Source organism: Tigriopus californicus, chromosome 9 (genome assembly GCF_007210705.1).
Source record: "Tigriopus californicus strain San Diego chromosome 9, Tcal_SD_v2.1, whole genome shotgun sequence".
Taxonomy (NCBI): Eukaryota; Metazoa; Arthropoda; class Copepoda; order Harpacticoida; family Harpacticidae; genus Tigriopus; species Tigriopus californicus.
This window is the reverse complement of record NC_081448.1, coordinates 439517-463718: the sequence shown is the minus strand read 5'-3', so window position 1 is coordinate 463718 and position 24202 is coordinate 439517. Positions and strand designations below refer to the sequence as shown.

General features: G+C 46.8%; 5 protein-coding genes across 8 annotated transcripts in view; 2 read left to right on the top strand and 3 right to left on the bottom strand.

Moving 5' to 3' along the window:
• Positions 1 to 3832, bottom strand: part of LOC131886070 (EH domain-containing protein 3-like) — a 27125-nt gene extending 23293 nt beyond the window's left edge. Inside the window, exons 1-2 of one of the 4 annotated variants that reach the window (XM_059234300.1) lie at positions 3508 to 3832; positions 1893 to 2132 (exon numbers count right to left, since the gene is read on the bottom strand). In XM_059234300.1, the coding sequence (XP_059090283.1) occupies positions 1893 to 2036 (144 nt within the window). In that variant the 5' untranslated portion in view covers positions 2037 to 2132; positions 3508 to 3832. Of the gene's footprint in view, positions 1 to 1892; positions 2139 to 3507 lie in introns of all 4 variants that reach the window. The other 3 variants (XM_059234299.1, XM_059234298.1, XM_059234297.1) reach the window with 3 other exon arrangements.
• A 782-nt stretch (positions 3833 to 4614) lies between these two features.
• LOC131886072 (uncharacterized) lies at positions 4615 to 7295 on the top strand. Its single transcript, XM_059234301.1, has 4 exons — positions 4615 to 4838; positions 6074 to 6471; positions 6552 to 6725; positions 6811 to 7295. The coding sequence occupies exons 1-4, from the start codon at positions 4778 to 4780 to the stop codon at positions 7237 to 7239; spliced, it is 1062 nt and encodes a 353-aa protein (XP_059090284.1). The 5' UTR covers positions 4615 to 4777; the 3' UTR covers positions 7240 to 7295.
• LOC131886073 (probable alpha-aspartyl dipeptidase) lies at positions 7254 to 8587 on the bottom strand. The gene is made up of 3 exons (XM_059234303.1): positions 7924 to 8587; positions 7657 to 7809; positions 7254 to 7580 (listed from the first exon to the last, which is right to left on the bottom strand). The coding sequence occupies exons 1-3, from the start codon at positions 8230 to 8232 to the stop codon at positions 7293 to 7295; spliced, it is 750 nt and encodes a 249-aa protein (XP_059090286.1). The 5' UTR covers positions 8233 to 8587; the 3' UTR covers positions 7254 to 7292.
• Positions 8588 to 9180: 593 nt separating this feature from the next.
• Positions 9181 to 13756, bottom strand: LOC131886069 (beta-hexosaminidase subunit alpha-like). The gene is made up of 9 exons (XM_059234296.1): positions 13513 to 13756; positions 12897 to 13119; positions 12708 to 12820; positions 11442 to 11647; positions 10693 to 11016; positions 10481 to 10614; positions 10328 to 10419; positions 10110 to 10259; positions 9181 to 9584 (listed from the first exon to the last, which is right to left on the bottom strand). Exons 1-9 carry the CDS (start codon positions 13714 to 13716, stop codon positions 9357 to 9359), a joined length of 1674 nt encoding a protein of 557 aa, XP_059090279.1. The 5' UTR covers positions 13717 to 13756; the 3' UTR covers positions 9181 to 9356.
• Positions 13757 to 15863: 2107 nt separating this feature from the next.
• LOC131886352 (uncharacterized) lies at positions 15864 to 24145 on the top strand. The gene has a single exon (XM_059234648.1). It carries the CDS (start codon positions 16404 to 16406, stop codon positions 24054 to 24056), a length of 7653 nt encoding a protein of 2550 aa, XP_059090631.1. The 5' UTR covers positions 15864 to 16403; the 3' UTR covers positions 24057 to 24145.
• The last annotated feature ends 57 nt before the right edge of the window (positions 24146 to 24202 follow it).

The following is a 24202-nucleotide window of genomic DNA, read 5'->3' as shown; positions in this document are numbered from 1 at the left end:
GGCTCTTTTCGTGTCCCAGAGAGTCTGTTTCGTTCCAAGCTCCAGCCCTTACTTGACTTGTCGAAAGACAATGCTCAAAAAATAAAACATTTATTCTTAAAACATATAAGCGGGAACGTTAAATGGACCCAAAAAGTCTTGCTTTGGAGGCAAATAGGGTCTCTAAAAGAATTCCAATCATGCAAAATCTGGTTTGAAAGGCAAACATTGGATGGCTCCTCGGTGGCCATCAAAAGTCAATGAAGCTTCGCTGGGATGATCAAGCCTCCTGAACTTGAAAACGCACGTGGCGTGAAACTGTGGCGATTGATCGCAACCACATAGAGTCATACTGTCGATTCAGTCATTCATATGGCGTTTATTTTTTCACCAAAATCGAGAGCGATCAAAGCACCAAAGCCAACCTCTCCAAGATCGGATGACTCGCGGGAGGACGGCAAACGTCTCTCGTTTGTCCTTAAAATTGGCGGCTTCAGGCCAGCCATTACAGCATGCACCTACAACACTGTGAGGGACAATCTGTACATGCTGCCATTTTCTTGCCAAGAACAGGAATGCCTGGCTTTGGCGATACGCATAATGATATAAATTTCGGGGTCTTACTCGGCGACCCAGGTAACTTGTGAATAAGACGTAAAATACGTGTGGATCGAACAAATTGATCGGAACATTCGATTCGTTTCGTAGCGTTATCGTTGAGAATAAGTAGCCTTGGCCTCACCACGAGATCCTTGTCAAAGACCGAGCTCGATGAGTTTTCATTGATTTGATCCCAGTGTTAAGCATAACCATGTTAAAGTTATATCTACAAGAGGTTGACTCATGGAAACAATGATGGCATGTCCTATCATACTCCAAATTGTCATTGAATTCAGATTGAAGAGCGCTATCTGATCATGCAAAACCCACTAGGTGCCTATTCCAAATCAGAAAATGTCCAATGAGGAGGCCAAAGTAGGTCGACAGCGCAAAATTTCATCGAATAAAGCATGGAGCAAAAATGGCATTGATTTTTCTCAGACTGCTTGTTAATATTCTTGAGATACTTTAGATGCAAGAAAAAATACAACAATAACAACAATATACGCATTCCAAAATCGTGATTTTATCAAAAGAAAATAGAAGAGATATGTCCGGCACAACTTGGAACTCAAAACAATAGATGCAGAGATTTATTTTACCACAAATTTTTGAGTTCGCCTCGCCTCCCGTTGAAAGTTGTGCAAATCTCAAAATTCAGACCCATTGAAATAATCGTTCATCATTTTGGTGAATTTTCGCTCGAAGATTTTTTATGAAAACTTGCTTTCAGATAAATCAATTCAACGTATTTGGGGAGGTTCTTCTTAGCAAGTATGGAAAAAAGGCATTTCGGACGCGCTACTATGTACGTACGGCCTGAACCATTTGGGTTGTTTGGGTACCGGATAAATGTTAAAACTCAACATAAAAACCACTTATCCGGAGAAGTACAAAAGGCCAAAAATTGACCCATTCGGTCGCAATTACTGTTAGATATTAAATGATTTACATCATCTAACAACATTCGAATTCAAAATTCAAAACGAGACTGGCCGGAGTTCTTTTTGATTCAAACATGTCTTTTTTTATTACTTTTGTTGCGAATTTAATAGACTTGATGAGGCATATAGCCTGATTTTGGTTTCTGAATTATCTCGGGAATTTCTTGGAATCTCCTTTCTTTTCTCACTTTCCCGGCAATCAAAATTCAACCGGGATATCCCGTGCTCCGGTGTCGGGAGTATCATGCTCACTAGACCGTTGGGTCGACCGCCATTTCTTCCGTCCGCGAATTCATAGAAGTCAACATGTGTTGGACATCTGATCCTCTACCAACCGCCCGCAATTAGCGATGAAGGGCAACGACTTACCAATTGATGAAAGAGGATTTGCCGGCAGAGTGGTTTCCGATAAGCATGATGGTGATCTTTTTCCGCGGCGCCAAGAGCTTGAGATCCACGTTTTGGGCGATCGAGACCATGCCGTGAGTCTCGTCCGTGTACAAGGCGTGGCATTCGCGCAAGATGCGCTCGTTGACCGTGGTGGTGGCTGCATCCATGTTGGCATTGGCCGTAGCTCGTTGGCGAACCCGACCCGACATGGCGGTGCGTCTGCAACTATTATGATTTGGTTATTACAATAGATCAGAGGGAACGCTTAAGTCAAACCTATGCTCGGTTCCCCCGGTTCATTCGTTCATTACTCCATCAATCAAGTACGGGTGACCATGGATGCCCCCCATGTATATAATTGGGGGTTTTCAGCGCAGACAAACAATCGTGAACAGATCAGAGAAAAGAACTGTGGTATTTGATCCCTCATTTTGTTCATAAAAAGCTAAATATCATGCTTACAAATGTAATGGATAGTCTTAAGATATCCCGAGGTTGATTTGAATTGGCGTCATTTACCGAAATAGAATCAATAATTCAAGTTTTTGGGCATTTTAATAACGCCAGACATACAGTACCTGTACAAGGGGGTCCCAGGGCCATGCTTGTTAACCTTTAATGAACGTTATTGTTAAACTATTTAATTGGAAAATTGAAATACAAACATATCCTTCCCATGACCTTAAATCAACGATTTTTTTGCGTACCAAAACATTTTTAGGCCCTTCTTTTTGGGACAATTCTAGAATTAGGACTAATTTCTTTGTAATTAAGCTCTTGGTCATTGAGCTAAGTAAGTCAAAACAGTAAGTCAAGGTCAACTATGGCTTTTCAAGCTTGTCACCAATAAAAGGCAAAATTGTGTTTTTCCTGATGCAATGTCATTAGAAATGACGATTGCAGAAGTGTTGGTGCATTATTAGACATTAAGTATAACTATCCTTGCTTAATTCAAATTCGTAAGTGTTCGGAATTTCACTCTCACTCTGGCAAAATTTGAAAGGCCGCCCAGAACAACCCCAAAATTTATCATGTCACAGTATTTAAGCGAAATTTTTTTCGTTGACGAAGTCTGGCATCTTACGAGCATTTTCCTTCGCTTCTAGATTTGTTTGGCCGTACTTTGACGGGGACAAGAACACTACCTCCGCCCTATAAAAAGGACCAAAGCGATTTGGCAGCTTCGAAAATTGGCCATTTTCTAAGGCTTGAGCATTTTGGCTGGTTTTTAAGGGGAAATATTTTATCGAATAGCGCTCTATGTTAAACGGGTAATCATATGTTCTAGGGGACCGTAATCGCTATAGGCTATAGGTGGAAAGTGATACCACAGTATATGAGCTCTGACTTATTAGAGGCTCATCTTAGGGAAGGTCAGAGATGTCAAAAGCCAATGTGATGACAGGCAGACAGTCATGGCAGGCACTATTATTTAAAAAATAAAAATATCTTTCTCCATGACATGCTTAAAAAGGACTAGCATGACGAGCTTTTTCGAGGTCTAGATGTCATTAATATGCCATTCCTGCCTCCATTTAACCATTGCCCCACCCACAACTCGGTAGGTAGAGCCTCCCGAGCGACATGGACTTACCGGGGAAAACGTCAACGTGAGCGAAAATACCCGACCGGTGCCGTCAAAAGGCGTCAATCCCACGGACTCAACCGGTAGCAGCAGCAACAGCCCTGGCAAGCGGGGGTTCTCACGTCAGGGAAGGCGTGTCTTAAACCTGGGAGGAGGAGGAGGAGGAGGAGGAGGGGCAGGGAGAATGGAGCACACGTGGTTCCGCGACCGTTCCGACTTCAGATGTTTGAATTCGGGCCTGTTGTCGATTGTCAGCTGGCTCTTGGCCTGTTGGTCTATTGGTCTATTGGCTGGGCAAAGCCGCTCACTCGAACATGCACAGATTGGGTGGGGGGCCGTGGCGAATCAGCTGAGCCACAAGTTGGTGGCAACAAGGCATGGACGCACGGGAGCGAAATTGCAGAAGAATGTCAAATATTGCTCTTAAACTTGCAAAATTTGCAGAAAAATCTCGGATGTGCAAGGTTTTTTTTCTTTTTTGGCAAAATTTGCACATTATGCAGGACGCAAGTTTTGGCCGGCCCTAGTCGACTTTATAAAAAAATCAAGGGTCTCTTTGGGCGAAAAACAACTGTTTAACCAAATTTCTATATTCTTAGTCATTTTCCACTTTATGACTGTTTTCGTCCTTGTTCTCACTGTTTTTGTTTTCCATTTTTGCCATTTTGACCTTGACAGACCTGATCCAGCCATGACTCAAACTGTCACGCTTTGGAGGTGGAGAAAATGAAGAAAAAGGCAATATCCACACAAGTGATCCTGTTTGTAACTTCACCGATTTTTTGGGTACCACAAATTTCATTGATTCCCTTGTAGATGCAACAGGTAATGAGGTGACAGTCCCATTTCAAAAAAAAGAAAAAGAAGAAGAAACTAATCACTGTCTTTCCTTTACTTTTGACCCTGGAAGCCAGTCCCCTCACAACTGCGGTGGTAGAACATGGTCTGTCTTTGGAATTCAATGTGGTTCCCACGCAAAGCATTCAACATTTTCTGGTTGCTTTTCTCTTTTAGGACATTGCTTGTCTCACAAAAACATCATTGACCCTAGCGTCGAATCTGGCCCATTGGGATCAATCGTGGGTCAGGATCTGGCGATGCTGAATTCTATCACGTGACTTACGTGCACTTTATAGGTATGGTGTGTGTTTGACCTGACGCGCTAAAGGAATCTCTTTCTGCTCCTCCCAAGAGCTCGTCCAGGTTTCTAACATATCAATGGTGTAGACCGGCTGCATCGAGAACCCGCTGTAGAGACAAACATCACCGAGTTGGGGCCATGGATTCGGATTCGGATTACGAAGTGGAATTTCTCACCAACGCACTCCAGCAAACGCAAGGTTCGATGGGTTTAATGTCCAACTCGACGATTTAGCACCAAGATAGACAGCAAGGTTATACCGGTCTACCGGAACCGGTTATACCCCCTGCGACGTATTGAATGGGACAAAATTCGATTTCAGTCATAATTGGTCATCTCACTTAGATCAGGCTTAACGAGGGTTATTGACTTGACGTACAAGCTTTTTTTCTCCATATTTTGAATACCATCGTCATGAAGGTCGAAAGAAAATTGTGATCGAAATCACCTCACGCGGAATCCTTATAATCCTTCTATTGCCCAAGACCTGGGAAATGGGCCACCTACCTACGTGCTAGCTGTCTCGGATCTTTTAAACCAGGTTCAAAGCTGAAGGAACAGTAGGTACGTTGACCGGGGGTCTGCTCAGCTCATCATCTCGCTCATCTCGCAGTCTGAGAAAGATTAAGAGGAACCCACTCAGGACCATGAGGAGGATGGCTCAGGCCAGGGGTGTGCAGGCGACCAGTGTCCCATGGGCCACAAAAGAGACCTGGGTGGGAAATTAAGAGCCAATAGAGAAGGTGGACTCCAACCTCGACCATGTCGTGCCCTGAAGCTCAAGCGGATTAGAATGGTGTGCTTTTTGTACTGTCATACCAGCTATTTGACCCTTGATTGGATATTTGCAAATTTGGACAACGTTTTGACGCAGGAGATTTATGAGACACTCTGGATTTGAACCCTTTGGTTGTCAGTATTTAGTAAGCTCTGGTCGAGGCGGGAGATGCCTGCCACAAGCCTCACTCATCGATCGCAGCTTTGGAGGCCCACATCAGGTCCGCTTCGGGTAAAATGTGCGGGGACTACATCCGCCATGTTTGCCAGAGTTCCCGCCCAAGGTTGGAGGCCACGATTGAGGCCGACAGAGGCCGCATTGAGAGATGATGTGGGAAATTCAGTTTCAAACCACACCTAACGATATAAGCTTTGCTCTAAAAGTCTCAATTCTATGTTAGTAACAACTTAATAATTTGGGATTTCCTTATCAAGTGAACTAAGTCGCAAGGGGAAGAGAGCGAGAATTCAGTTATGTCTTGAGCCTGCTGACTATCAATTTTAATGTTCGTGACAACGGGCATACTCTGACCCAGACTTGGTGGAGAGTTTTCCGTGACCAAGGATGAGGTGGGTGGGCCCGATCTAGTCACGTTCAGGTCAAATCAAAATCCAGTGCTATTCCAATGCTATTGATCATATGTCCTATTCATACAGGTCACGTGCGACAGGAATTTCACGGCCAAGGCGGATCTCCGCGGTCCGAGAATGATTCCGCTGAAGAAGAGGGCGATCACCACACTTCGCCGCCGGCCAAACGAGTCAAGGTCTGCAGGCCCCACCCAGGCATTCTCCCGCCGGATGAGGAGATCCCTTCCACCCGGGTGGCCTCTTCTTCGTCCTATTCGAATTCTTCTTCCGACTCCGAAGTCACTCCCCCGCCCACACCGGAAAACCCCGTTCAGACTCCCATTCTGCATTCTCAACTTGACCATGGCCATGTCACCCGATCCCAAGCTCGTTCCGAGTTGAGCCAGCCTAATAGTCGGGGGCGGGGCAGGGTACGCGGAGGGCTGAGATCACGCCGAACAGACATGGCCTTGTCCAGATTGCGGGTAAGTGAACGCGCTCTGGAGTTACAGTCCCAAGACCCTTGATGATCAATCATCTTGTCCTTGGGATCATTTTTTTTTAGCTAGAGCGAATGGAACGCTTGAACCGCCACCGTGATTTGGAGGTGGATGAGAAGACGGATAGGGAGGAAACCGAAGACGGCGACGCTGATGGGCAAATGGTGTGCCAAGGCTCTCAATCCTTTGAAATGAAAGTGCGATGGCGACACGCCATTATTCGGGACATGGTGGATCGGGTAACTCTCCGATGACGAGATCGCTCGGCCAGGGCTGGGAGATGAGGTGAATCAATAACCCATGACGCTTGCTTTGGCTTTTTAGAACGACACCTTTGCCGACATCCTCGAGCGATTAGCCCTCAAGATCGATATCCCTGTCCGCGGACTTCAATTGCGATTAGATCCGGACATTTTGAAACCCTCGGAAACCATTGCCTCGAGACATGTGGGCGTGGCTAGTATATTATCGCTAGAAGTGGCCCCATCCATGCTCAAAGATTCGTTTGATGATTTTAATAATCAAGATCTCATAGAGCTCAAATGTCAGGCCAGCGATCGACGCTCGACAGTTATGATCAAGTTGGGTCCCCAAGACCCAATGAGTAGGCTGATGGAAAAATATTCCGAGCTCAAAAAGTGCCCGCTCAACACATTCCGCTTCACTTTGGATGGCCAAGACTTGAACGACGACGATACGCCTCTCTCGTTGGATTTAGAGGGCGGGGAATGCATCGATGTCATACCCGTCTAACTCAACGCATTGGCTTGTCCTTCCAAATGATAAATCAATTCTTTATTGTGATCTCACTGGGCTTTGAGTTCTTGAAAGAGAAACCCGAAATCCGTGCCTGTTGGGTAGCTTCGAGGCTCGGCATCTCCGCGGAAGAGCAAGGCTTCCAACTGGCCCTTCAAGATAGCATGATCACCCGTGACCTCGAGCAAACTACCTTCTCGCAAGGCCACTACGGGTGGAACCCCGGGCACTTGCTGGTATTGTCGAATCCGCTCCTCGCGGGTCTCGCCTTTATGGGTCGAGTTGGGATCCGTGTCCAGGTAATGGGGATTGATATTGAAAGGCACCAGGTTCAAGGCCTACAAGAAAGAACGCAAATGATAAGTGATAACGTGGACCAAGATCCAAAGGCACGATCCCAAACAATGGTCTTACTTCGAAGGAGGGTGGAAATACAATGGGCATGTCGTTGGTGGTGTGGATGGATTTGGTCGAGACATTCGTGCCGGCCGACGATCCCATGTAAGGGATCCCATGATCCAACACCCGAGATCGAATGGCCTCCAGAACTTGGAAATCGTACAGACCCTAAACGTAACCAGTCGAATGACATACAAATCGTTCAAAATGGGATTGTGTAATGGACCTAGTGTGATAGGTCAATTAGTAATGACGACCCCATGAGCTAACTCTTGGCCTGACCTTGAGGAGTTGGAACGTATTTCCGCCCCCGATGAAGATAGCTTGAGCAGAGTTCACCGCTTGGCATTTGTCGGCAAAATCGTGGAGGCCTTCCACTTGGAAGCCCCATGGCCCCAAGGCCGCTTTGACTTTATCAGTATAGCCTTGATGGTCTCGTAGGGCAAAGGGCACGAAAAGCACCTTTTTGACGGCGGATCGCCCGAGGAAGTCTTTGATGTAGCCTTGGGCGTACTCTAGGTACCCGCCGGGGTGGAGCGTGGAGTTGGACAACAGGAGCAATTGACGTGCTGGATATGGGGATGATGACATGGTTGTAGTTGGATCAAAGCGGAACTGTTAGTGGCAACATATGAGCACTTTAGTTGATCCGGCTGCTATCTGGGTGACGTCACCGGTGGTACTAGGCATGTACTAGGGCAGGGGTTGACCCAATAGGATAGGCCATGGAGGCCGTGAGGACTTCATGGATAGGCTGTGCACGCTGTCCAGTACAATATAATGAAGAGATAAGGTTAATAAGTTTGCTTATATACCCTAAAGCAAACCGGACCGGAGCCCTCTCTATAGACTGCTTGAGTCAACGATTCTATAACAGAGTAGAGTGTTAGGCTTGACTACACGAGCTCTTTAAAAGGTTGACTTAAACCCGAAATAATTGGGGAGTCTCTTGCTATCATTTGACTTTTGATTTGATTTTTTTTTTCACGGGCTTTTGTAACCACTACATAGAATGTAATCCCCAACACTATTGAAATGAAAGGTTACGTTTCGTCTGTTTTCTACATTTTAATCCTTATCGTTAATCCTAATCCTTAATCGAAATTTAAACCAAAGGACGATATTTTCTTTCATGAATCCGAACTTGAATATTTTAGAAAGGACTCGGACTCGAGTCTAGAACGATAAAGCCAAATGATGTCTCCAGGTGACGAACTAAGATACGAGTGATTATTCGGACATTTAGGCAAGCGTTGGTACCAGCAAACAAACTTGCCTGCCAGTGTCAGTGATGCAACAAGATAGGCGTTTCAAACTGATTTTAACGAAGCTGACCTTTCCTCATAGAGCAATGCGAAAGAAGGGTCAGCTTCTAAAAAAACGTGTTTGAAGCCCCAAACTTGCATCCCTGACACTGGTACCAGCAAACAAACGAACCTGCCAGAGCTTGCCTGAAAGTCCGTTTGACTAAACGTCCCCATTGGGAACAGCAGAAGAACCGAAATACATGCGAGACTAGAGAGTACCAAAACCATAGAGTACTACATAAATGTTTTATTTTTGTTCTTGACAAAGTCATGTTTTGTGTTGTTTTTACACATCCAGACATGACAATCAATATTCATCATCCATCAGACAGACATTGGCATGGAATCAAATTCGTTGTTTATTGGTTACAAAATCCGTCATATGCTTAGCAGCAAAGCATACTAAAATCACAGAATGCTATCCCAATCCACTGGACAAAAGTTGGGCCCCACAATCGGATTGACTCGATATCCGCGTTGAAGCATTCGACACTCTTGCTCTTGCAATCTGGGCGCAGCCTTTGCCTCATCCTTGACGGAGGAATCCGACCAGAATCGCTCGGCAAACGCACAACCTCTAGGCCAGGCTCGGGTCACCAAGTTCACCGAATCCACCCACTCACCCCAAATACAAGCCTGGCGAACAAATGACATTGAGCTTGGTGTGCGTGACATCCCGTTCCTTCTAATTCAAGAAAGAATTGGCCCCATACATTTAATAATGACCATGCCTCAGTTAACGCCAAAAGAAAGAGTGAAAAAAATGCCACTCTTGCGCTTGAGATTTTTCAATTTCCTATAAGGTTCTTTATTTCTTTAATTTCTAATCACTTCCTTTGAGTTCGTGAGCATTGGCGGCCAATTCTACTCGTTATTACGAGTTATAAAATAACTTTATGGTGCACTAATAACCTAGACTGTCTCAAAATGATACTACTGGTTTCGCAAATAATTCATTCGATCTGTGCTATAATTTGATGATTTGAAAAACAGATATGAAAAATGATTTTAACTATATTAGGCACAAATATGTATTCATGCAATAAGTTGGTAAAAAAAATCAACAAATTCATGCCCCGTAAAAACAACAAAAAACTTCAGTAACCAAGCAAAATAAACGTCTTTTTTTCACCTTTTTTCACTTATTTTTACTGAAAATACCTCTCCGCCTTGGACCAAGGCCTCCTCATTGGCACTTCCATCGAAATCTAGAGGCTCAACTTTGTACATATCCACCCAATCAGTGCCGTACGCAATGCGATTCAAGTAAAAGGGGCTCGACAATAGAACGCGAAAGCCGGCCTTGGTGGCCTAAAAATGTCAAAAATCTAACTATTAAGCGGTGTTGGCAGCTAGGTTACGGAATACTGTATACGCGCCTTTTTCATTGTGTCTTGCCACCCGTCTTTCCACACGTGCACCAAAGTGTCTTTGGAAATATTGTCACCATTATCAAACACTTCCTCCCAAACTAGGAGATAAAGAAGATATTGATTTGCTTGAACACGACACTTGCATCAATCGTCACAGACCAATCGGAGTACTCTTCTTGGCCAAGTGATCCACAATTCCTAACACTCGTTCCACGTGATAGGATTCTAACTTCCGATACTCCCCGGTGATGTTCAAATGTGCCATAAACTCCGTGATGTGTGGATTGCTCTCCCTGGAACCAAATCGAGACCATGAGCCCCCACAAGGAACACTGAGAAACTCAGTGTCTTCCATAAGCTAGAAATCGCACCAGCAAGACGTGTCCACTTCATCACCTCCCAAGTGCACGTAATTGTCGGGGAAAACAGCGGACAACTCTTGGAACAAGTCGGTCAAGAAGTCAAAAAGAGACTCATTCGAGGGATCCATGGGCCCTTTGGAGCCATCCGGGTGCCCATCATCGGTGTAGCATTGAGTCAAAACACCCGGTTGACCGAGTTCCCACGACTGGGTGTGCCCGGGCGTGTCAAATTCCGGGATCACGCGTATTCCCCTGAGTCGGGCAAACTCAATGATTTCCTCCACATCCGTTGGTGAATACGTATGGGTGTATGGTTGATATGCTCCAAGGAGACTGTGCGTTGAAGGAAGTCTTTTTCAGTAGCAAACTAGCAATTTTTTCTAGCAAACTTTGCCATATGATGGCTTTGAACCTTTCTTTGTTCGTAAAAAGTACTAGTTTTTGGCGTTATTCAAGCAAAACCAATCACTTCAAAGCTCAAAGCTCAGAGTTCTAGTGCCATATTCTCTAACTTTTTCCATCCATGTCGGATGCAGGGGGGTGTTTTTCCATTCAGTTCAAATCACCCTTTTGGCCTCGACTGCCATTCCTATCATCTAGTCAAACTACCTAAAATAGCTAATCAAAATGGCCATTGCATTGTTCACCGGTTGACGTCTGTCGTATTCAATTCAATTTACCGGAAGAAGCCTTTTGCACTAAGCTGAATCACTTAAAACTTTCCCCTTTGATCAATCGCAAGTCAATACTCTCCATACCTAAGATTGGGAAATTTCATGCTCTGGTAGGGAAATGACTGATCATCCACAAGATGCCAATGGAACACGTTGATCTTATTCATCTCCAGAATGTCCAATGTTTGCTTCAGCATTTTCATCTGAAGGAAGTGTCGCGAGGAATCGACCATAAAACCTCGATGGGGAAATCGAGGATAATCTTGAATGGTTGTTTCGTTGATTTGAGACTAGATAGGGTGAGGATAGAAATACGTTTAATTTTCTTTATCAACCAAAAATTGCCAACCCCTGAATGAACTTTTTACAAGTTCAACTAAAGCTTGACCAACCTAGTTCTGGAAACAGTGCCATCACAGTGAAATGTGTCTTCCTTTGGAAAGGAGATTCGACCTTGGTTTTGATGGAGCAGTGCTCGGTTGTTTACTCTCCCTCCGATCGTCTTTGCCTCTATCCCTAGTCCCAAATAACCAAGGCAGTAGTAACAAAATTACAGTAGTTCATTTCTGTTTGTTTTTTCGAATCCCACCACATTTTAAAATGGTGTCATTGTTACGACCCAAAAAAAAACCCCAAACCGACTCGTTAGTTGTTCTGTTTTTCCAGCCCGACCCGGAGTGAGTGACATTTAATTTTTAGTTTCTCTCTTGGCAACTGAGGAAGCATGAAGCCTTTTTGGCAATCTTAACAGAAATTTCCATTTTTTTATATTTTCATCCATCCTGAAGAAAGAAGATCAGGCCTTTTAACAACAATAACTGTTTGTGGTTTCAAATTTTTTTTTTTGCATTGCTTTTTTGCGTATATCTCCTCATTAAAATTCCCCTGCACTAAACGACCTGGCTCATTCATATTTATCCATGACTGTGGACAAAAAGTTCTAACACGAAGTTTTATAGGTTCGGGAATGTTTAATACTGCCTTTCTGACGAACATTACACAAACATGACCAAGTAAGTAAGGTGTAATGCAATGCTAAGCAAATGAACAATATCAATCCTCATTAGCGTAACATTTTGCCAAGAACTGTTTAAAACAAAGATATAACCATTGGTATAACGAAGTATGGTCTTGTTGAGGCCAAAAAAACACTTGAATTGTTGGTTATCTAAATTTTAGTACAAGTAATTGTAATTGGTTTTTGAACGGAACGGTTGGGGAGCGAATTCCTCTTTTTGGCCAAGGTAATTGTAACTGTAATCCATCCCTTTTCTTGAGGAACGACCAAAACTCTTTTCATCATCTACCTGATGTTTGAGTGGTAAGAGTAATAACCAATAAAATACTTACGGGAAAGGAGGAGGAGTATACCAATTGTGAAAATGATTCCAACCCCTTCAACAAACCCCACACAGACTCAGATGTGATGACGTTCTTGTCACCACCTCCAATAGTGATATTATCTGAAACAGACGGGACCCAGAATATGTCATCATTTTCATTGTTCTCTCATATTAACAAAGGCGTTGTTGACCTCACAAGACTCAATCATGCCAAAATAGGGATGGGTTTCACAATTGGCTCTCGTGCCCACCAATTCCACTCGGACATGGTCCAACCCGCCCAAATATTCCTGATCGATGGCATTGGTCAATTCCTGTTTGGGCGTCCGGGAATTGGTGGAAAACTTAGGAAAGACACGCTCAAAAAAGCGGGGCAATGCCGTTTGAACAATCTCGCATTCAATCAACTCGGGACCCAGCTAGAAATTCAATACAAATAATTGATTGCATAGTAAGCACACACATTGATCAATGTTTGAAGCGTAGTCTGTTACGAATGGCCATGACCATATCTAAAATCACTCTTCCAAATGCCAACCGCTTTGCTTCAATTGAAGGCTCTTGTAAGGGTATGTATGTAACTTCAAATATGTTCAACCTCAAGCCTCACTTTGGGTAAATTTTGCTCTCCACCGATTAGTTGGCGGTGCTACTTTTTGAAACTTAGCCTAACCTTATCAAACCTAACCTAACCTAACCTAACACGATATTAACAACCCTTAAAGCCTCTATCTCAACTTTTCTAACAGTTTGTCACAAATTTAAAAATGAGCACCGCCAACTAATCGGTGGCGAATAACGTTCATCCTCACTTTGAACTGAAAGGTGTCCGGGTTTATGGAGAAGAAGGACGATGAGGACTGTTGGATTTGTGGCTTGGGCCAAATTTCCCCCCGGGTAGAAAGCACCCAAGGGCCTGCACGATATGGTGCAGGCGCAAAATTACTCAGTTTTTCTTCGGCACTCACAGTACCCAAAAGTAAAAGGGAAACACTTAAGAACCTGGAGGTGCTCATGGCGAGAAACTCGTTTGTCGACTGAATAACCCAAATCTACATTCTGCATCTCCTCAGAGGAGATTCAGACAGATAAATAGGTAGGTAGATAGAAAGGAGAGACAAAGGCATTCCTCGTTAGAAAAAAAACAAGTTGGGGGCTGGTGAAGAAGATAAGGCACAGAATCTTTTACTTTTATCATAGGCGTTGCTATAGACAGACATTCGAGTCAGTGGGCAATTTCTTTGTCAAACCTGATGAGCTTCTGAAGGGCAAATGAAAGAGAGAAAGGTGGTTTTATCATCTTCGCGAATAAAAAGGAGGCTGCCATCGTGCAAAGCTTCATTTGATAGGTAGGTCAAAATGCCACAGAGCTCAAAGTTCCGAAATGGACGGGCAAATTGAGTAAAAAGAGTTGTTGTCACAATGTTTTATGTTTGTACTTTTCGCATCTTTTCACTTTATTTTGCACATTTGGCTTTGCTTAAAATTACTGATGGGGTCAAACAAATCATCACAGGAGGTTGCAACTACGGCTACCAATTTACACTGTCAGTGGCTTATGGCATTACTGGGTGAATATCGGAAACCTGTTAGTTAGTCACAAAAAGTAACCCTGATTTTTCTTCTAGCAAACCAGGGTTACCTTTTTGGTCAAACCTAACCTTTTAGGGTACGTTGGAAACGGCGGTGCTTTGAGTTTCCGAGCTTTCTGGCGATCCTGATTTTGAACATTTATTTGATTCCATCACTAGTTGCAATTACTGCTAAGATAAATATGTGAAAAACTGAATTTTGAACAATGGAGGTCAAATATTCCACAAAGAGATGAACAAATGGGATCAAACTATCAGCCAAATAGCAAATTTTACAGACAACCCACCCACTCTGACCGGGCAATGCCAACCAATATTCCAGTCACAAAAAGGGTCTTCTTGAAGGGTTTTGGTAGATCTTAGGCACAACTTCATTCATTGTGAACCACCCTTGGTCATGTCTGAACTCAAAGGATCAAAATCCCATCCATTGCCCTATGAAGGAAAATGCAAGATTGTATTGTTGACCCGAGGAAACAAAAATCCAAGCTTCAAATCGCCTTCCTTCTTCAATTCAACCAGCCATAGTGGGGTGGTCTTTCAGCCAACAAAATGCTTTTTTGAAGTATGACTTTAATTGCTTGAAAGTAGTTTTCGACTACCATTCAACTTGCTAAAACACAGGTACAATTGAGACTTGAATTTAATCGAGACAACTTTCGTCATTTTGGATGTAGGGTTTGTCTGAATTGGTGAAAAACATATTGATAACGTGGTTTGTTCGAAGGAGAAACACCATTTCTTGAGGTTTTTCGGGTTCATCGAGTCACCGTGGCAAAACCTATATCGCTAGCATTGAGATGACGCATCTGTCCTACCAGAACCTTTAGGAGAACCGAGAGAAAACGCTCTAAGATGCCAGACCTTATCGAGAGATTATTTAATGAACAGTCTATTGCCCAATTACTATGACACAATGAATAAGCTATCAACTCTTCTGGGAGACGTTGCAAATTCTCTATGGGTAGAATTCCAAGCAATTATGGCATGTCAATCATCAGTTTACAAGTGGTTGGTTTACTGCGTGATTGACAACGCGTCGACACTTTGGCAACCATCCTTTCCGACCAAATATTAGTGGGAAAAGCACCCTTTTGCAAGTTTTTGGTGACTAACCTTAAAAGCATTACTTTTTCTAAACCAACCATTGAATATTTTAGCTCAATATAATGGAAAAAGAAGATGCTGAAAACTTACTCTCCAAATTGCCTCCCAATCAGGGTGCCGGGTTATATTTGGCCGGAAAGATCCTTCACTGAACAATGGGGAGTTCAATGTGCTGCTAATCTAAATTCCTACCATCAATTAAAAAATGTCCATATCCATCGACAGAATGCCATATTCCAGCAAATTTGGCCCGCCTCGGTTACGCAATAGGTTGCGCGGCTAAGTTGGGATGGTGATCCGCATAATTTGTAAGCCAGCTGATTTTGGCCTACCCTGGCCAGGCGACCCGAGGCCAGCCGCGGCCAGCCGCGAGCAGGCCTGCAGAATGGTGACCCGGCTGATTGGGCTGCCTTAGGCTGGCTCAGAGAGTTCATAAGGTTCAGCAGAACTTTCGTGTTATTCTCCAGCTGGCTTTAACAGCTGGCCCAACAGAACCCACCGAGCCAGCAGATCCGCAGTTCCGCAGTCCGCAGTCCGCAGTCCAGCCGTGGCCAGGCCCAGCAGTCGTCGCCAATCATTCATTCATTGACCCGCACCTCTCAAACAAGAAATCAATCAAAATCGAAGTTGAAGCCGGATGCCCGTCGTGCGCCCGCCTGTCGACCGGGTGCATGGTCCTGCGCCAGGATTGGCTTGCCTCATCCAGTGTCCAACCAGCCAGCCGCACCACTAGCCGCATCGTCGTCTCCCTCCGTGCGCTGGCTTCAATCACGCCATCCATCAGATCCAACCAGGCAGACGCCACTCATGCCGGCCAGCCCTTGGACCCGTGTCTGCGGTCAGCCGGGGGTGACCGCTGTGCACTGGCCGTGATGTGCTGAGCCCGGAGGAGGCCAGGCCGGCGGTTGGTCTACGCTGCTCCGCTGGGCCCGTAAGACTGAAAATTGACAGTGCCCGTAAACCCGTAGCGCCCGCTTGGCCCGCTTGGCCCGCTGAGCGACAAAATGGACGAGTACGATCGACAATGGTCGGGCATGCAAAAGTACTTGCCCTTTTTGGACAAGATGATCGCCAAGTTGGAGCGCACCCGCGACCAGACCAAGGACCCCCAATTGGCCAAGATGAAGTCCCTCCATCACATCCTCACCGACACCGACAAGAAACTCAAGCTCGAGACCCTCCTCAAGTGCCAAGAGGTGCTCGTCAAGCTCTATCAGAAGGTGGAAGGGCCGCCCATTCCCACCCCGCCTTCGGCCTCGCCGGCCTCGCCTCCAGCCGAGCCCCGTCCCGCCTCCCGCCCCACCTCGCCGCCCCGGACGGCTAGTCGACCGGCCGATCGGCGACCCAGTCATCGCCCGGATGAAGCCCGTGCCCCTCGTGGGGAGCGCGGGAACCGCTCGGATCGTTCGGATCGCCCCCCTCGCTCCGAATCCCTTGATCGACGCGACCCTGGCTCAGTCTCGCCTCATCGCACCTTCCGACCCGCGCCTGGGCCCACCTTTCCCCGCGGCGGGATGGCTCGACCGCCGGCCGGTCGCATCAACCCTTGGCAGTCGTCGCTCGGGGCCCGACCCCTCCGTCCCGGTCTCGATCCTTGGCGTCCCGGTCCGCCCCATCGGGCGCCCCGGCCCTTTTGGCGGGGCGGTCGGGGGGGATTTGAACCTCCCTTTCGAGGTGGATTTAGCCGAAGTGGACCTCCGCGGGAGTTGATTTCGCCTTGGTCAGCCCCACCCACCCATGGGCCTCGTCCCGGTTGGTTGGGTCCGGGTGGGCCCCGCGCATCCCACCCCGACGCCTTTGATGAACCCGTGTTTGACCATGGTCCTGGCCCGATCCCCAACGCTCTCCGGGGTCGGGATCGCGCTCGTGACCGGGTCGATTTTGAAAATCGATTTGGAGGCTCTCATGACGATTATGAGCGGGATCTTATTGAACGGCCGGATTTTAACCGCCCATTTGATCGCTATCGAGAAAATGGTCCTGTCGCTCATCCTCGCCAGCCGAATTATCGTTCGGATCGTCAGCTGCCTGACGCGTTCCCTGAGCGTCATCCTCGATCGGGTACCCAGGCCCGACCCAGTCGATGGAGCTCAGACGACCGCATCCCACCACTGGCTGAGCGCGAGCCCCATTCTCATCGCGATTTCCGGTCCGACCGCCGTCAGTCCCCCTCCTTGGTGCATCGTTTACCCCAGAAAAGTCCTCATCCCTTAGACGCCAAACCGCGACGAGATCCACGGGTCAGCTCCTCATCAGTGATCGAGTCACCCGCCTCGCCCCCGCCCGAGACTTTGTCCGACTCTCGACTGGAAACCCCTCAGTCACCTCCTTTAGAAACCCCGCTTTCCCCTAGTCCGGCTTCCCCTAGTCCGGCGTCACCTCCATCGCCCCGCTCGATACCTATGAACACACCCATGTCACCCCGGGCGAATCAACCGTCTGTGAAATTAGAGCCCAAAGTGATCCCCCTCGAAAGACAGAGTGCCCCGTTGTCGCCCTCGACCACTTCATCAACCACCACTACCACCACCGCCGTGATACCTAAAATCCCCAAGATTCGGTTAGACTCGACCTTGGGTAATGGTTTGCTTCCCTTGCCCACTAGTCAGCCACGTGGTAACGGATTGCTTCCCACACCTCGCACCCGGCTTCCCTTACAGCCACGACCAGTGGCACCTCAAACTCTTTCATCCAATCGGACTGTCCTCAGTCAAGATCACCGTCCACCCCGCCATCCTTTGCCAAGTCGAGGTCCGCCCTCTGATTCGCAGAACTCTCCCTTTTACATGCACAAACAGTTTTCTACGTACGGTGAATACCGCAAATGGAAGCAAGAGCAAGATCGCCTCCAGTTACGTGAACAACCCGAGGATCCGGTCCCTGATTCGACTACCAACGGAGATGCTTCCAATAGCGAGCGAAACCAAGCCATTGCCAGCTTTAAGATTCCAAAAAAGAAGCGACTCAATTCAGCCGATGAGCCCATGAGTTCCAAAAGCTTTGACGAGAGCCATGATGAAACGGCCAAAGAGAGCGAGTCCGACCAATCGGAAAATGAATTGAAGGTCATTGAGAACGAGGACAGTCAAAGTGAGAGTGAAGATCCGTCTTCGCCGTCCAGTCAGAAACCGAAAGCCACCCACACGGAGGCCTGCCTTGGGTCCAAAGATCGGACTCAGCAAATGCTCAAGAATATCGTCGCAGCTCTAGAGCCAGAGGAGGCCAAGAAGTTACTTCAAAGGGCGAATGATCTAGAAAGTGCCGGGAAACTAAGTCTGAAACAATTGAAATATCTCTTGGCAGACGATTCTGATTCAGATGAGCCCACTCCAGAGTCGAAGCCGACACTGAAGAAAGCTCTAGTCCCCGAGGAAAGCTCTTCAAAGCAGTCGGTAGTGCATCCATCGAGTGGTAAACCGCAAAAGAGCTCAACAAAGCAAAGTGTTCGACGATCCAGGCGATTGTTGGAACCCGTGGAACCTGCTGTGAAAGATCAAAACATCTCGAGTTCAAGCGTCACATCCGAGGTCGTTGATGGTTCTAATAAAGACTCGACGGACAACGAAGATAATGTTGACGACGATGATGATGACGACGACGACGACGACGAAGACCAACTGGTGATTGATGAAGGTGATACTAGTGTCGGGAAGGATGAACCCCCAAGTGAAGGGGCTACACCTCCAAGTCTTGATGCTCTCTCCTCTCCTCCACCCCCTTTGAAAAGAAGGGGAAGGCCGCCCAAGAAATTGAAACTAGATCCAATTGCAAAGATAGAATCGAAAGGAAAGGAAGTTGACATCAATGCTGAAACTGACCTGGAAGTGCGAACAACAAGAAGTCAAACCGGGCTCAAAGTTGATGGGTCGGCTCCTAAAAGTAAGACCTGGTTTCCTGGCTCACTTAATGTCAAGACTGGGTCCCGAAAGAGACCTTTTTCATCACCAGAACCTCCTCCTCCTCCTCCTCCTCCTCCTGCTTCCACCGTGGTGGTTAAAAAAGAGCCCAAGGATCCGGATTTGAGTGTTTTTACTGGCACGGAAGAGATCGTTTTTAAACGGCGGGAGTTCATTAGAAAAGACTTTGAAAACGTCTCCAATGTTCGAAGCAGTGTCAAAACTCGAATTGGGGCCCTTGAAGGACTTTTGAGTAAACTGAACGATGAGACCAATGACGCCCCGAAAGAAGATCCAAAGCCAAATGCGATGACAAAGGCCACTCCAGAAGTCGAAAAAGTGTCGACTGATATCGTCGATCTTGGACCCATGATAGTGACTCGATCCCCAAACACTTACACCAATCACATATCATCTCTCATTGATCAACTCAAAACCAACGTTAAGAGTATTCCAGATGAGCGGGAGGATTTGAGCGGAAATCCCGTTCAAAAAGTGGACTTACTGACATTAGTCAAGGGTTGGCAAGTGGATGAGATCGTATTTAAGGCGGAAGAGAGCTCATTGCTGGCTCCAGATCCACATCACACCTCGTTACCGGCCGATGATTCCACGTTTGTGGCCTCGTTTAGTGCTAAATTAGAAGCAGAAAGGCATAGCCCCGACAAGTTGAAGGACGCCAAATTAGCCCAATTAGGGCCGGAATGTATCAGTGACCTCTTCAAGTGTGCCGCGTCCCATTGTGCTTTCAGTAGTGATGACGCCGCCGAGTTCCTTTACCATCTGGATCACATTCACGCGTGCAAGCCTGAGCAGATTGATGGCGATCAATGTTTGGAATGTGTTTTATGCTTGGATCAATTCTTCACCTCCGAAATGCTAGTGGGTCATATCGTGCGCGCCCATGGATCGGCCAAATTCCAATGTCCCTATTGCTACTATCGTTGTGGATCCAAATTGAGTTTGATGGTGCATCAACAGAACCTTCACCCGGATTCCAACCACGGCTATTTCGAGTGTCGAGGCATTTTGGGGGGTGAACAAGAGGACGATGATGATGAGGCGGCACTGCCTCTTTTCACGTGCAATAAGTGTGGGAAACTCTGTGAAAGTGAACTCGACTTCTACACCCATTTAGAAGTCCATGATCCCATGGGCAAACAGTCAGATTTTGTGTGTCCACATTGCAGTCGGTGTTGCTCGAATATCCAAGAGTTTGTGTTCCATTCCATACAGACCCATTGGGATCAGCCGTTGAAGGTGCTGTTCAGGTACTTTGATCTTCATGCGAGAAGGCTGTTGGAAATTGAAAAAACCTCGGCCGTTTCGAGTGATGAGTATGATGTGTGCGAGTATGATAACGAGGGACTTGATTCATGTGATGACCTGCCCGAGCACAAAGAGACTCAAGTGGCCAAGGAGGGTTTCAAGTCAGTGAGCATGGAAACCGTAGATGGCCTTGAAGGCACAGATTTATTCCAATGCGGAGGTAAAAACTGTGATTACGCAGGCGAGCAAGTGGTTCAATTAAAGGATCATCTCGTCACTTGTCTCATGTCGCAATCGTCTCTGAGTTGTCCTCACTGCGATATGAGCTTCAAGCATGTTCCAACTCTGCTGGAGCATCTGAAAACGCATGGTAAGAAGCGCTATTCTTGCAGTCTTTGCTCCTTCCGATGTTCCATTCCAATGGTGGCCAGAAATCACGGCCGAACCGCCCACAAAGTGACCAGTCTGAAGGTTGTGCCCCTCATCCCCGGCAAGAACCACCCCGAACGAGATCTCTTCCTAGTCACGCCTAAGCACGCCCTCTCCAAAGTAGGCTCGCAGCAAGATACGTTCAGTCCGAGTGAGTTGTCAAAACTCTCTCAAAGGTGTTCCATGTCTCGCGTCTTATTGAGATGTGGGGATTGTGATTTCTCCACCAAAGTGCGCAAGAATCTAGAGAAGCATCTCAAGCTTCATTTGAAGCGCGCTCGCGAACCGCCCACCATCACGCCCATCAATCCGCCTTCCAACGAGGAAAACCATTCGTTCTCGAAAATGACTCCGCTCATTGACATTTCCGAGGAGGAGAAGGCCAAGGCTCCCTTGCCCGAAGAAGAAATGGCCGTGTTGCCGATGCTTGTGCCGGAGACGGCACGATTCACTTGCTCGGATGTGGAGTGCAATTACAGCACCATCGACGATTTCATGCTTCTCAATCATATCATGGCGCTCCATCCCGAACTGTCAGAGTATCAGTGTCCTCATTGTCCCAATAACTTGGCCCCGGTTCCTTTGGACGATTTGGAGTTCCATCTTCGGTGTCACGGCGATCTTCTATTCCGATGCGGTCATTGTCACTACTTTCATTGGCAAAAGAGAACCGCCGAGAAGCACGTGGCCGATGAGCATCCAAATAGGAAGCAGTACGTTCGAGACATTCGAAAAGAAAAGGAACAAATCGTGCCCGTACCCCTGCCTGTTGAGAAGAAACCGGTGGAAAAGAAACCGGCCGAGCCGTTTGAATACCGTCCATACAAGTGCAGTTTGTGCGATGTGAGTGAAAGTGAGTTGGCTAAGATCCGAGACCATTGCCAAAGTATCCACGACATGGCCCACCAATACAAGTGCTCCATGTGCCAAATCACCTCAGACTCGAGAGTCGAAGTGGAGAAGCACATATTGGATGCTCACCCTCAGCACGCCAAAAGTGTGACACCGCTCCGAATGTTCTACATCGATCCATCCAACTCTGATTCCAGCTTAGATGAGAAACGAGATCCATTGTGGAGTCGAAACATGTCGGGTCTCAAGCACATTCGGGGAATTCTTTACGACGAGGAGCCAACCACTACCAACCCGTTCAAAGGCGACAAGAGCAAAGCCTTTTTCAAGGCCAGTCATTCGCAATCAAGTCAATCAGGTGAAAATCCGGCTGACATTGATTCGAAAGTCATGGACGAGGCTGATAATTTTCCCATGGATTGCAAAGAATGTGGCATTCAGAAGAAGACCATCAAAAGTCTCAAGATGCACATCAAGCTCCTTCACCTGCGAACTGGAAAGTTTTTGTGCTCTCGTTGTCAATTCTCAGCCAACATTCTCAATTCCATTCACACTCACTACAAGATTCAACACCCAGAGGCTCAGAGCAATCCTGATTTTGAGGAACGCACCAACGAGACGAAAGTATTCAGTCACGAGTATTGGAACACTCATTGGAACATCCCGACCTTGCTGGAACGAAAAGCTATTGTCGAGGAGAGACTGGGTGTGGGGCAGCAGCCACCCAAGAAGAAGAAAGGCCGGCCAAAGGGTTCGACTAAAGCGGCAGGTGTGATTGGGCCGCTCAAAAGAGGGCGGAAAAGAAAAGAGCCTCCAGATCACTGCGAAGGAACATCCTCAACTACGGCTCAAGACATAGGAAAGAGTTCCGCTACATCTGAACCGCCCATTTCTGCAGAGCCTCAACGACCTCAAGGAACAGCAGATGTTTTGACGACCAATTCGACACTTGATAAGATGACAGTCGCAGAGGCAGCCCCTCTTCCTCCTCCTCCTCCTCCTCCACTCCTCTCAGCACTATCCCCACCACCTCAGGCTTTGGTTTCCCTTGACGTGGGAGTGGGATCTCAAGTTTTGGACAAGAAAACCAAGGAGCGGATCATGGAGATATCTCCCTTTGAACGAACGCCCACTTTCAAGTGTGCATTCTGCCCCAAATATTCTCAGATCCAAGAAAAGTTGGAGCGTCATGTACGTTCGGAGCATTCAGACAAGGGTGGCAATCCAAGTGATTTCAAAGTACTATCGCGGGACCAAGTGGTGGACATGCTCACGGCCAAAGTGGGCTCCACATCCGACTACAAGTGCTTTTTCTGTGACGACGTGATCGGTCCCATCTACGAGATCAGGGATCATTTCAATGCCCAGCATCCCAATGACAGCCTAAAGGTGCGCAGTTTCGCAGGCAAAGGTGTCAAAGGCTATTTGGAGTGCCAGTTGTGTGGCCATCTCACACCGGGTTTTGAGCGGTCCAAACAGAAAGCCCATTTCCATGAAGACCATCCCCTCGAGTCGAGTGTGAGTGCGAGCAAGTATGTGTCCAAAACTGGTGCTAGGACATCCATCGAAAAAGTCGACTTGAGCCGGTTCATTGGCACCACCATGTTCTGTCCCAGAGAGGATTGCAAATTCGAAGCCAAGACCCTCTCAGCCATCAACAATCACTTGAAGAAGCACACTCAAACATACAAGTGTGGACAGTGCGGCAAGACCCATAGCAACTTGTCGGATTTTCATCAGCACACAGCCATGATGCATGGGGACAAGATCCCGGATCTGGTGAAGGATCCCGAGGCTGATGCCGAATTCGAGGCTCTTCGAGGGCTCTTTGAAGCCGAACTGATTGCTTTGGAAGAGGCCGATATCAGTTCGCATTCGAAACCACCGACCGACAACTCCACCCACAAACGACAAAATGTGGCCAAAAAGAGCACGAGTCGACAAGGCAAGCGAAGTGTAGCTCGTAAATCCACCGGAGGAGCTCGCAACCTGGCCCCATTTTCAATTTATGGCTTGAACATCCAGCCTTTGAACTTGAACGAGATCTCGACCCGAATGTCCATTAGTGGAATGGAAATCACATTGAGTGCCAAGAAAATGTCGGAACTGATTCCTTTGGACCCTCGCGTGCTAGTTCGAGACTTGTCCAAGGAGAAACGAGAACAACAACGACGAGATGAACCATCCGAACATGTCATGGACACGTCATGATGAGCCTACTGTTTGCTTTGATCTATAATTTAAGTATTTATTGCGCACCAGATTACCAATGGAAGTGATACAAACTAAATGAAACTCGGGTGCTTGTTTTTCTTCTCTCAAATCAAGCGATATCAATTGGTCTTAGCGAATCACTT